The 13,174-nt window shown below is 38.8% G+C and overlaps 1 protein-coding gene across 10 annotated transcripts in view; it reads left to right on the top strand.

Annotated features, from left to right (window-relative positions):
- Nucleotides 1-13,174, top strand: part of mef2c (myocyte enhancer factor 2C) — a 210,447-nt gene that overhangs the window by 161,879 nt on the left and 35,394 nt on the right. For all 10 annotated transcript variants that reach the window (XM_033017250.1, XM_033017251.1, XM_033017255.1 and 7 more), the window contains 2 exons: nucleotides 2,123-2,309; nucleotides 4,194-4,244. In XM_033017250.1, coding sequence (XP_032873141.1) covers nucleotides 2,123-2,309; nucleotides 4,194-4,244 — 238 coding nt within the window. The remainder of the gene's footprint in view (nucleotides 1-2,122; nucleotides 2,310-4,193; nucleotides 4,245-13,174) is intronic.

The following is a 13,174-nucleotide window of genomic DNA, read 5'->3' as shown; positions in this document are numbered from 1 at the left end:
TTAAGAAAACTAGCATTGTAGCCCCTCATTTTTGATGGCATCATCGTGGAGTCACAATGAGCTCTTGAGCCATCAAGCACCAATAGCACCAATACCACTTTGTGTCCTCTCCCCACCTTTCCATCAACTAGCAAGGAAGTAAAAATTGACCCGGGTGAGGGTATGTGAGATGGACCCACTATGTAATGTCATCCTGGCAATCCCATTTTCCCTCATTGGCAGTATAGAGATGTCAAATGCAAGAGCCAGCTTCTGTCAGTATATTGTATCAGCTACAAAAAAGGAGCAAATACTCCCCAAAACAGGTTTAGTTCAAGATCCCGTATTCCATGATCCAACCATTGCATTTCTTTGAGGGATTCTCCCAGCCCCAGGAGTCATGGCAATTTAGCAACTTAGTATGAGAATAATAGTAACCCCCAAAGACCAACTGAAGCTACTATCCACATCATGGTACTGGTTTATGATTGTCACATGTACCACGATACAGTTAAGAACTTTGTTCACCTACAATCCAGTTATATCATACTATAAAGGAGTACAAACAAGCTATACACAACTGCAACAGGTAGTGCAAAGAGAAAACTACCAGTGGACCGAATATCATCATAGTTTTATAGCGTTACAGTTTTTACAGAGAAACATGCACATTTTTTTAAGCGCTTTTGCCTCAATGAGGTAGGTTGAGGGATTAGGACTGTGCCCTTAGCTTATGAGAAGGATCTTTCAGTACTCTAATAACATCAGGAAATAAGCTGTTCCTGAACCTGGTGGTACATGTTTTCTAGCTTTTGTGTCTTCTGCTTAACGGGAGAGGGGAGAAAGAGAATAACTAGGGTGTAAACGATCCTTGAATATGTTGACATAGAAAATAGGTGCAGGAGTAGGTCATTCGGCCCTTCGAGCCTGCACCGCCATTCAATATGATCATGGCTGATCATCCAACTCAGTATCCTGTACCTGCCTTCTCTCCATACCCCCTGATCCCTTTAGCCACAAGGGCCACATCTAACTCCATCTTAAATATAGCCAATGAACTGGCCTCAACTACCTTCTGTGGCAGAGAATTCCACAGATTCACCACTCTCTGTGTGAAAATGTTTTTCTCATCTTGGTCCTAAAAGACTTCCCCCTTATCCTTAAATTGTGACCCAGTGTTCTGGACTTCCCCAACATCAGGAATAATCTTCCTGCATCTAGCCTGTCCAACCCCTTAAGAATTTTGTAAGTTTCTATAAGATCCCCCTCAACCTTCTAAATTCTAGCGAGTACAAGCCGAGTCTATCCAGTCTTTCTTCATATGAAAGTCCTGCCATCCCAGGAATCAGTCTGCCATGGACCTGTTGCAACAGTGGGTGAACTGCAGTGGATCATTTCTAACTGGGAGGTTGGAGTTAATGTGTACCATAACCAGCCTCTTGAAACATTTCAAGGATGCCAGAGCAATGGTTATTTAGCTGCCAAACTTTATTAGATTTTCCCTCTCCTAGATCCCAGCCAATAATAAAATTCCCCACCACCTGCACAGGCTCCCACCTCCACCATCACCATTACCCCATTTAAATACCTGGGTGAAAGAAAACCTCAGGAAAAAAGCAACAGAAAATGAAAATAAAAAGAAAATCTCATTGAACTGCTGACGAGCTCCAGAAACTGATACCAATTATATGTAATACTTATCTACCTTCTTTAATTTGAAACTCTCAGGAGCTCATCTAACTCCATTTTTAAGCCTATCATTACTTTTAATTATCTTGTCATCATAAGTTTCATTAAGAATGTTTAATAATGCAGAATTAACTTTTTCTTTGCAGAGTTCTTTCCGGTTGTCTAAATTGCGGTATTTAGTTTGGCTTGTGAAAAGAAATTTGAATAATTTTGAAAGCATCTTAGCATAAGCGAATGTAAAATACTTTCATTACTCGGTACCTTTTATTGGCATAAAAGTACTATTCAAACAATGAAAAATTGTTAGAAAATGAATTGGGAAAAGAAAGGTAATTACGATTTGAAACATACAAACCATTATAATCTATGTTCTCAGTTCAGAACCAACTCAGGCCTATTTGTGACATTGATTATTCCTTCCTCCCTTCTTTTTCCTCTTTTTCCTATTGCATAGGCTGTTCCTCCACCTAACTTTGAGATGCCAGTTTCAATCCCAGTGTCCAACCAAAACAGCCTCATTTACAACAGCCCAGTGGGCTCCATGGGTAACCACAACCTAATGTCATTGGGCCATCCTTCTCTGCAGAGAAACAGCATGTCTCCTGGAGTGACACAACGACCACCAAGCGCTGGAAACGCAGGTAAAATTCACTGACTGTCAAACTAAGTAATTGCCTCATAAAACAAGGTCAGTATTGTGCTCCTTATAACCACCTGGTACATTACTTGGATTTGGCACAATAAGGGTGCAGTTTGTGTTCCTTATTAAACACAGAAAAGAATTGTGTACCTTTGATTATAAAGAGAAGCAAAAAGCATTTACTGAGACCAGAGCTTGCTACGTTTATGGCCCTTTATTGGCAAGCTTCGGAAGGTTTCATTTGCAGAAAAGCCCCGGTGAAATGCCAAGGCTCACAACGTTGAACACTGCCAAGTTTGCCAGAAAGAGGAACAGATAAATAAGGACACAAAAATGAGAAAGAATGTAGAAAACACACAGCATTAAGTGCACATATCAAGCGTTCACCTTTTATGAAAACTTGAAAATATTACAAAAGGTTACAATTTAAAAGGGATCACACACACAAGGGGTAAGATACTGAAAAACAACAAAAAGCGCATGTAAGAAAAATACTCCATAAGACTCAAAACAAAGAACAATTGAAACAAGAGGTGATTCAGACACAATGAGGCAAGTCAAAGAAACAAAATAAATGTGTAAAAAGAATAAATAGCTAAAAAAGTAACAACAAAAAAGTTCAAAAGAAAGCTTGAAACAATGGCAAGTGTACGAGACTCTGTTGGCACAGGACTCTTATAGAAGAAGCAATCGTCCAGCCCCACCTTGACAACAGCGTTCAAATAGGGGAATTATTGCACCCAGAATGATTCCTTACTCATGGGAACCTAATTGCTGCTTCCCTCTATGCCAGGAAAAATAATATTCTGTTAATTTAACAGACTCACGATTCACTCATGCACATAACACAGTACTACTCATTTCTGATGCAGAACTTGTCGTAATTATCTGTGGAAAGTAAATGAAGGCCAATGTGAAACAGGCAACAAAACCAATTACTTTATTTTGACTCAGCTGGAGTGTTACATGTAGCCACCAGAGTTGGATTTGATTCATGAAAGTATTGTACTTTGCCATAAACGACCTGTTTATTTTCAGCAGAAACAGTGGCACTGAGTAAACCTGGTACTCAAAAACAGTTATTGGAAAGCCTCATGCTGCCCAGAGTGGCAAACCATTGTTCAGTTTATCAGCCTTCACATGCCTGCCAGTTATCAGTGGGCACAGACTATGCTGCCCTCTAGTGCTCACATAATTTGCAGCAGGGATATATCAGATTCAATTTTTAATTGTCATTGTCAGTGTACAGTACAGTTTACTTTTACTGGGTCTTACTTTTACTGTTACTGAGATTAGCTTTTTACAAATATATTTCATATTAGCTTACATCCGTCATATATATTCTGCTCTTGAATAATAAATTGACGAGAATCCCCAGAAGAATTTAAAATATGGTCGTCTTGAACAGTGAAGTTTGAAACTGCAGCTTTTTGCTTTGTTAATACAAGAATCATTATTGTTTTTAATGGAAATATATGGCTCTTAAATTCCAAATAAGTATTCACGGCTCTCCCGAAGGCTTTAGAAGAAAGTCATATGACAAAAAAATCATAAGGTTAACAAATACAAGATATTAGCTACATATGTACAAAGACTATGCATACATATGTTTGTACATGCATACATACTCATACCTTGCACATCAAAAAATAACAAATGACCTCATATCAGGGCAAGATTTCCTCAGTGCACTGCGTTTTGCAAAAGTATAAACCCCCTTTTAATTAGAACAGACTGTTGCTCACAATACACAAAGGAAATCTTCCCCATGTTGATTGTGGCTTTATATTATGTGTTTTTCTAATCATGAGTTTTAGCCTGGGTCTACTGTAAAATATGTTTTCCTGTTATTGTTTGTAATCAGATCCCATGCTTTCAATTTTAGGTGGCCTCCTGGGTGGGGACCTCACAACAACTGGTGCAGGCACCAGTGCAGGTGCGTCAGCCGTTAAATTGTCCAACATTTAGATCATCTGAAATTGTGACATCTTTATTTGTGCATGGATTTTTTGTAACAGAAAATATGTGATGTTAAGAATTTTTGTTTTATTCATTCATGGTATATGTTATTTATGGTGCAATCCTGATTGTCCTTGAATTGTGGTGATAGCTCAAAGAAAATCACAGATCGGCTCGCATATATAAGCAGACCGAGTAATGATAGCAGATTTCCTACACACAAGGAGAATTAGTCGACAGATGGAGTCTTACAAATATCTGGTTTGAGTTTAGCTTATTGTCACCTGTTCCAGTGAAAAACTTTTGTTGTGTGCCAACCAGTCAGCGGAAAGACAATATGGAATCTAGCTGCAGAAATATGGATGAGAGGGGATCTTATAGAAGCATAACATTCTTTAAGGACTGGACAGGCTTTCCGATGTTGGGGGAGTCCTGAAAAATGTTCCCGATGTTGGGGGAGTCTAGAACCAGGGGTCTCAGTTTAAGAATAAGGGATTAGGACTGAGATGAGGAAAAGCTTTTTCACCCAGAGAGTTGTGAATCTGTGCAATTCTCTGCCACAGAAGGCAGCGGAGACCAAGTCACTGGATGTTTTCAAGAGAGAATTAGATTTAGCTCTTAGGGCTAAAGGAATCAAGGGATATGGGGGGGAAAGCAGTAACGGGGTACTGATTTTAGATGATGAGGCATGATCATATTGAATGGCGGTACTGCCTCGAAGGGCCGAACAGCCTGCTCCTGCACCTATTTTTCTATGTTTACATGAATTACAATCAAGCCATCCACAGTGTACAGATACATGATACAGGGATAATGTGAATGACATTTAGTAATTCAAGATTACTGTTACTGAGATTAGCTTTTTAAAAATATATTTCATCACATAATTTTAAATTCCTCCTAAGCTAATTCGGTGATTTAAGCAGCTCCCAACCTCATGCTTCAGATTACTGATATGTTTATAACAGGATAGAAATACACGACACCATAAAGTAGTCGTTTGGCAAAAACTCAACTCTTACATTACCGATCGCAATACATGCTGATGGAAGCTATTGAATAATTTATTTTTCAATGCAGTCAGATGCCATTGATTTATAATGAGACATGTTCTCTTAAACTGGAAAAAAAATCTGTTTTGATGGAACACTCTGGATATATCCTCACTTACTCAAGAAAGGAGGAAAACAGAAAGCAGAGCATTATATTTAAGGTAGCTCAAAGTTAGCTTACATCTGTCATTGGGAATATGCTGAAATCCATTTGTAAGGAGTTAATTGCAAAACATTTAGAAAATCATAAGACAATAAAGTTTTATGGAAGGGATGTCATAATGTCCTTGTTGCTTTCTGAGGATATAACAATGAATGAATAAAAGCCAGCAGATGTACTGTATTCTAATTTGCAGAAGGCATTTGATGAGGTGCCACATAAAAGGTGACAGCACAAAATAAGTAGATGGCGTTGGGGTTAGTACATCGGCACGGATATGTAATTGGCTAACTAGCGCAACAAAGAGTCAAGATATAGATGACAATCAGTAGTTATTGTGGTGCCGCTAGGATTAGTGTTCTGTCCCAAGTATTTATAATCTGTGTTATTGAATCAGTTGAAGGGATTGGGTGTAATGTAGCTAAGTTTGCTGATGAAAGCAAGATGGGTGAATTCACAGGTTGTGAGAAGGACTCAACGAACCTGTGAGAGAGAGAGTACTGAGGCAAAATGTTGGCAGTTTTCATCTAATGTGAGAAGATATGAGCTTATCCACTTAGGCAGGAAGAACGAAAAATAAAATTATTATTTAAACATAATGAGATTACAAATTGGCTGGTACAAAATGTAATTCAAAGGTTGGCAAGCAGGCACAGCTCATAATTAGGAATACTGATAGAATATTGGCCTTTATCATAAAGCATATGAAGTATAAAAAAGGATACGTTTTGATTCAACTTCTCGTTTTGATTGCACCATCTCAGCAAGCTGATGAGGCTGCTTCCAGTGATGGTGCAGTTCAGGTCTCTATATTTATGAAAGAATATACTTGCTTTGGAAGCTGTGCATAAAATGTTTACTATTTATTCTTGGAATCAATGAGGTAATGTATGAAGAGAGGTTGAATAGATTGGGCATTGAGGTTTGGGAGGATGAGAGATGATCTTCGTGATTTGTAAAGTTCTAGAGGATCGACAAGGTGGATGCTGAGAAAATGTTTCCTCTAGTAGAGATAACTAGAAATAGGAAGCGTTTTTCAGAGTAAGGGGTCAACATTTTAGGACAGAAACAATGAGGAATTTCTTCTCTCAGAAGTTTGTAACACTTTGGACTTCTGTATCCCAGAAAGCTTTGAAACAATGAAAGAGCCAGAATGTGCTTTCAAGCCAAGATTGAATCAGGCATCATATTAATTGAACGCAGAGCCAGTCTCAATGAAGCAGTTTGTTTATTCCTGCTTCTGTTATTACATTCTCAATTGTCTGTGTGAGTTTGTATGCTGTGACCAATATATTGATGAATCTGACCTCTACTTAGACTTGTCCAGAAAGGTAGGTCAAAGTGTGTGATTTAGATATTTGCTTTGAGACTAGATGTGCCATGTGTGTTTGGATAACCAAAAGGGAGAAAAGTTGTTGAGTGTGTAAAAGTGCAACACAAGTACTCTTAGTTAATGCAGGTTTCATGTGAATTAAATTGAGGTTTTCAGAAGATAGACAAAAAATGCTGGAGTAACTCAGCGGGACAGGCAGCATTTTTGGAGAGGAGGAATGGGTGTTTCTTCTTTCGACTGAAGAAGATTTCAGTTTTCAGAATGGTTTTCAAATACTTTTCCACAAAGAAAAGCTGCACATTATTGAGCTGTGTGTCAGACAGTGTCTGTTAATTGGTGGCGTTTTCTTGTCTTTACTGCAGACATTCATATGTATTGTCTACCTCTCTTCAAAATAGATTGTAAAAAGACCCATCGAAATAAATTATGAACATCAGCCAATAAAAACAAGAATGTGTTTTGTTAACAAATATTGGCATGTTGCATTTTTAGCTTATTTTACATTTATGGGTTAGAAATGATGAAGGTTGTGTCAGCCTTGGTTATTTGGCAATGCTTTTGCATTGAATAGATTTACAATGCAACAAGGTGCAGATAAACTTTTGTTTTGTCCCATCACAAGCCGCCATTTGAAATAATAAAATGTTTTCTTTGGGTATAAAATGCAATAATCCAGAAAAAATTGTGATTTTTCATGTGCTGCTCTCATGAAACGTTATCACCTTTCTGAGTTGCAAAGTGTTAACTTACCTTAAAATGTGGTCTTGACTTGAAGAAAGACTGGATAGACTCGGCTTGTACTTGTTAGAATTTAGAAGATTGAGGGGGGATCTTATAGAAACGTACAAAATTCTTAAGGGGTTCGACAGGCTAGATGCAGGAAGATTGTTCCCGATGTTGGGGAAGTCCAGAACAAGGGGTCACAGTTTAAGGTTAAGGGGGAAATCTTTTAGGACCGAGATGAGGAAAACATTTTTCACACAGAGAGTGGTGAGTCTCTGGAATTCTCAGCCACAGAAGGTAGTTGAGGCCAGCTCATTGGCTATATTTAAGAGGGAGTTAGATGTGGCCCTTGTGGCTAAAGGGATCAGGGGGTATGGAGAGAAGGCAGGTACAGGATACTGAGTTGGATGATCAGCCATGATCATATTGAATGGCGGTGCAGGCTCGAATGGCCTTCTCCTGCACCTATTTTCTATGTTTCTATGACTTAGGATAGACATATGCACGTACAGTCAGTGTTTTTAAATCGTATTCCTTGCCTGAAGTATCAAGGCCACATTAAATGTGTGTGTGTGGGGTGGCAAGGGGGGTGGGGTTGGGGTGGTTGTTGGGTGTCGGGGGAGAATTCATCACGGGATATAAATGTCTGCCATGATGTCACGTGCAGAGAATGTAAGTATTTGAACTAGCCTCAAGTCCATGGGTTTCCAGCGAGAGAGATGAAAAGTCTTTTTGTTTTTCAAAACAGAAGACTGTGTGTGGTTGTTATTCCTTAGCTTTAAAATTCCATAACAAGCAAAGTCACATGAAATGATCTTTTGAGAAAGATATTTTGTCTCTGTTAAAGGCATTTTTGAAACATTTCTTTCTCCAGTTAAGAATAAAATCGACATTATTATGTTGTTGTTACTGCCTGCTATATGCTAGCAGTCTGCATTGATGGAACCATTTCCTTTGGCAAAACATAACCTTGGAAATTATGCTCTTTTCATTTACTGGCGTCATTCATGCTACATCTGATCCTGATGCATTGATTTTAGAAAGGGAAACCCTTTTCATGGCTCCTGTAAGCTTTTTATTCAGGAAATCAGTTAACATCTATTTGTCCTTTTGAAGTAATTAAAAAGTATTACAGTACTTGGCAATAGATTTGCTTTTTATGGTCTTTATTGAAATCACATAACACATGTTTCACATGTTTCAGCACCTAAGTTACAGAGAAAGGTTGAGCAAGTTAGGTCTTTATTCTTTGGAGCGCAGAAGGTTAAGGGGGGACTTGATGGAGGTCTTTAAAATGATGAGAGGGATAGACAGAGTTGACGTGAATAAGCTTTTTCCATTGAGAGTAGGGACGATTCAAACAAGAGGACATGATTTGAGGATTATGGGACAGAAGTTTAGGGGTAACACATGAGGGGAAACTTCTTTACTCAGAGAGTGGTAGCTGTGTGGAATGAGCTTCCAGTGGAAGTGGTGGAGGCAGGTTCGATTTTATCATTTAAAAATAAATTGGATAGGTATATGGTCGGGAAAGGAATGGAGGGTTATGGTCTGAGTGCAGGTAGATGGGACTAGGTGAGAGTAAGTGTTCAGCATGGACTTGAGGGGCCGAGATGGCCTGTCTCCGTGCTATAATTGTTATATGGTTATTTAAATCTATCAGTGGCAACTAAACGTATGGCAAAGAAATATTGCACTTCTACAAGATTAACTAAACAAATAGTAACATAATATGCTCGGCACATTAGGCAGCAACTGCAGAGTAAGAGGAAGGGAGGATCAATGTCTGGTAGAGTGAAGACTGAGATGGTGGGTGATGAAGAGTATTATTTTTTGGATCATCTCCCACCAGATTCATAACTCCACCTGACCAGTCACTAATCAACCCAAGCCTGTCGCCCACACTCTTGGACTCCGACTAGTCTACTCTAAACATCACCCATTGCCACCAACTTAGCTCACCAATCCAACGAAGGTTACTCACCCAACTTCCTGGGTGTAAATGTCGGCAACAATTTGGCCTAGACCAACCGCATTGATACCATGACAAAAAAATGCACATGCACACATCCACTTCCACTAAGGCTAAGGTAAATGTCCATTGATTCTTAATGATTTCTACAAAGGTACCACAGAAAACAACTTATCTGAATGCATCGCAGCCCAATCTATCAACCAAACCAGCTTCCCCTGTGAAACACTAATCCTTGCAATAGTTACTGATTGTCATCTCTATCTTGACTCTAATAGTTCGCCAATTCCCCATCAATGCCAATGTATGCAGAGAAAAGGCCTTGAAAGTAAAACGTTGTTCAGTAGTCCAATACCACATGTGCACATTTAGAGGCACTATACTAATTTGAGGATATACTCCTATTGTCCCAGAATAAGTATTACCTTGACATTAGGACTTGACTGTTCAGGGATGGCATTTGGAAGCATTTCATCACACAGTTGTGAGGTGAGTGTGTTGTAGCACACTTGTAAAGATATCCTGGTCTTGTATAAGGCACAATGTGATTTCACATCTTTCTTCCCTTCTTCTCTTTCTCTATCTTTCCCAGTATCCTGTGCAACAGAACTCTAAACATAGAAACATGGAAAATAGGTGCAGCAGTAGGCCATTCGGCCCTTCGAGCCTGCACCGCCATTCAATATGATCATGGCTGATCATCCAACTCAGTATCCTGTACCTGCCTTCTCTCCATACCCCCTGATCCCTTTCGCCACAAGGGCCACATCTAACTCCCTCTTAAATATAGCCAATGAACTGGCCTCAACTACCTTCTGTGGCAGAGAATTCCAGAGATTCACCACTCTCTGTGTGAAAAATGTTTACCTCATCTCGGTCCTAAAGGAATTCCCCCTTATCCTTAAACTGTGACCCCTTGTTCTGGACGTCCCCAACATCGGGAACAATCTTCCTGCATCTAGCCTGGCCAACCGCTTAAGAATTTTGTACGTTTCTATAAGATTCCCCCTCAATCTTCTAAATTCTAGTGAGTACAAGCCGAGTCTATCCAGTCTTTCTTCATATGAAAGTCCTGACATCCCAGGAATCAGTCTGGTGAACCTTCTCTGTAAGATTCTGGCAAAAATGTCTTTCCTCAGATTTGGAGACCAAAACTGTAAACAATACTCCAGTTGTGGTCTCATCAAGACCCTGTACAACTGCAGTAGAACCTCCTTGCTCCTATACTCAAATCCTTTTGCTATGAATGCTAAGATGAACTCTGATGTAGTACTCCTACTCCACCAGAATATAATTGTCCTTTATCTCACAAATGCTATCCTTTAGCTAAATGACTGGCCATAACTGAACATATCAAGTTGATATGTATTGTTGACTGTGGAAAGAATGCTGGCCAGCTATTTCAGTTGATTGAAATAATCTAGGCATCTACCTGAACTATTGTAACAAGCAAATAAAGCTTATATTTATTATTTCATCTGATTGACTTGCATGCATGTTCATTTAAAGATGGTTCAAAGCACATAACAATCAATTAAATAATTTTAAAATTGGCTATGAACATAATTTGAGAAACATGCACCACACTATGATTATTATTGGACATTCTATCTAATGATATTGAGAGAATGATAAGTTTCAGCCAACTGGATTAAGATCCCTGTTGCCTTTAAGATAGCTGATTTGGGATAATTTGTATCCTGTCAGAGAAAATTTGATCTATTTTTAATGTCCCACCAAAAGATGGTACTTCCAATAGGGTGGCATCTGTGATCTGATTTGTGGAATGGCTGATGAGTAGCTAATGAGACTAAATTAATATTATTTTTCAATATCTGATGTAAGAAGCAAGGGAATGTCTTAGAGAACATTTTGGAAATAGGAGGAGAAGCAGAAAGACAAGCCGAGCTAACATTTGAAGTTGATAATATATAGCCGGGGCATTCTTTGATATAATTTATGCAAAGTTCTTGCGTCTATTTGATAGGATTCAAATAATAGACAGATTTAATGTAAAGTTCATGGGAATAAAAGCCAGTTATTGATTTAAAACTGAGCCGTTGAAGACCAAGAATGTGGATAATGAATGAACTCACAATAAGTAAGGACGATGTCCCGAAGAGATCTGCCACTTTAATAATCCATTAGTTAGCTTGCACAAAAGAAAAATAATGAAATGCTAAACATAAAGCAGAAAATGCTGGGAAAATATTATTGTTCTATCAGAACAGGAGAGTTAATAATAAATTCATTCTAGAAGGTGATGAAGGACAGAAGTGAAGGGGGGGGGTGAAATGCAGAGAAAGCAGTTGGCAATGGGACATGTAAGAAAACTAGGGGTCACAGTTTAAGGATAAGAGGGAAGTCTTTTAGGACCGAGATGAGAAAATCATTTTTTACACAGAGAGTGGTGAATCTGTGGAATTCTCTGCCACAGAAGGTAGTTGAGGCCAGTTCATTGGCTATATTTAAGAGGGAGTTAGATGTGGCCCTTGTGGCTAAAGGGATCAGGGGGTATGGAGAGAAGGCAGGGACGGGATACTGAGTTGGATGATCAGCCATGATCATATCGAATGGCGGTGCAGGCTCGAAAGGCCGAATGGCCTACTCCTGCACCTATTTTCTATGTTTCTATGTAAAACAAATATCAGTCTAAATGAAGAAGCAGAATCATCTGAAATGTGTAAAGGAAATACTGTGGATGCCGGAAATCTGAATTTAAAAACTGAAAATGCTGATTGCATGAAATTTTCAACTCTGCAGTAGTTGAATGCAGTAGTCTGTAGAGTGCTTAGGCAGTTTCGGCCCGAAACGTTGCCTATTTCCTTCGCTCCTTAGATGCTGCTGCACCCGCTGAGTTACTCCAGCACTTTTGTCTACCTTTCACAATCTTATGCTGAATATAAGGGACAAGGACATTGAAGTCAAAATGGAAGTCAAATGAAGAATTAAAGTGTGCTAAATGAGCAAGTTGAATTATGACATAATAGTTAATGGAACTGTGAGTAAGAAGAATAAAAGTTTATATAAAAGTACGGAGTTTGTGAGCATAACATTACGAGACGATATTTGAAAGATCAATTGAATGGACCAGGGCAATTTAGCTCAAGTTAAGTTTTTCGAACCAAGAGTGTTCAAGGATACAGAGCCAGGGAGCTAGAGTACCAATCTTTCTGAATTCACGCACACAACTTCTCCCTTTTTTTCTTCCATGTGTCTGGTTTGGAAAAGGTCGGTAATTTTTTTTTATTACAGAGCATGATGATTCTGGCAGAAGCAAATAATTTACTTGTCATCGTTCTTCTAATATGGATCACAGTTTTTGTGGATCTTGATGTTGCAGGCCCTTATTCATTTAAAATATAGTTACATCAAATGGCAAAGGACTAGCAATTACTACAACCTCAGAATAGAACGGTCAGAGTTCAGGACTCCAAACAGTTTTTGAACATCTCATTTTGGTTATTTTAATGCATTGTTTGCAATTGCAAATGAATGCAATTCATATTTTGGGACAAAAATAACATAAAACTTGTTCCGTATGAAAGCATATTGTGCATGTGGCAGGGTGGAAACGGTTCCTAACTGCTGCTTTGCTTTAGTATATTTCTGATTAAACTATCTCACTTTTTAAAACTTAGCTGAGTAATTGCAGGATGGTTACCTG

The sequence above is a fragment of the Amblyraja radiata genome, chromosome 3 (assembly GCF_010909765.2).
Source record: "Amblyraja radiata isolate CabotCenter1 chromosome 3, sAmbRad1.1.pri, whole genome shotgun sequence".
Taxonomy (NCBI): Eukaryota; Metazoa; Chordata; class Chondrichthyes; order Rajiformes; family Rajidae; genus Amblyraja; species Amblyraja radiata.
Note: the sequence above shows the minus strand (reverse complement) of the source record. Positions and strands in the feature narration are given on the sequence as shown.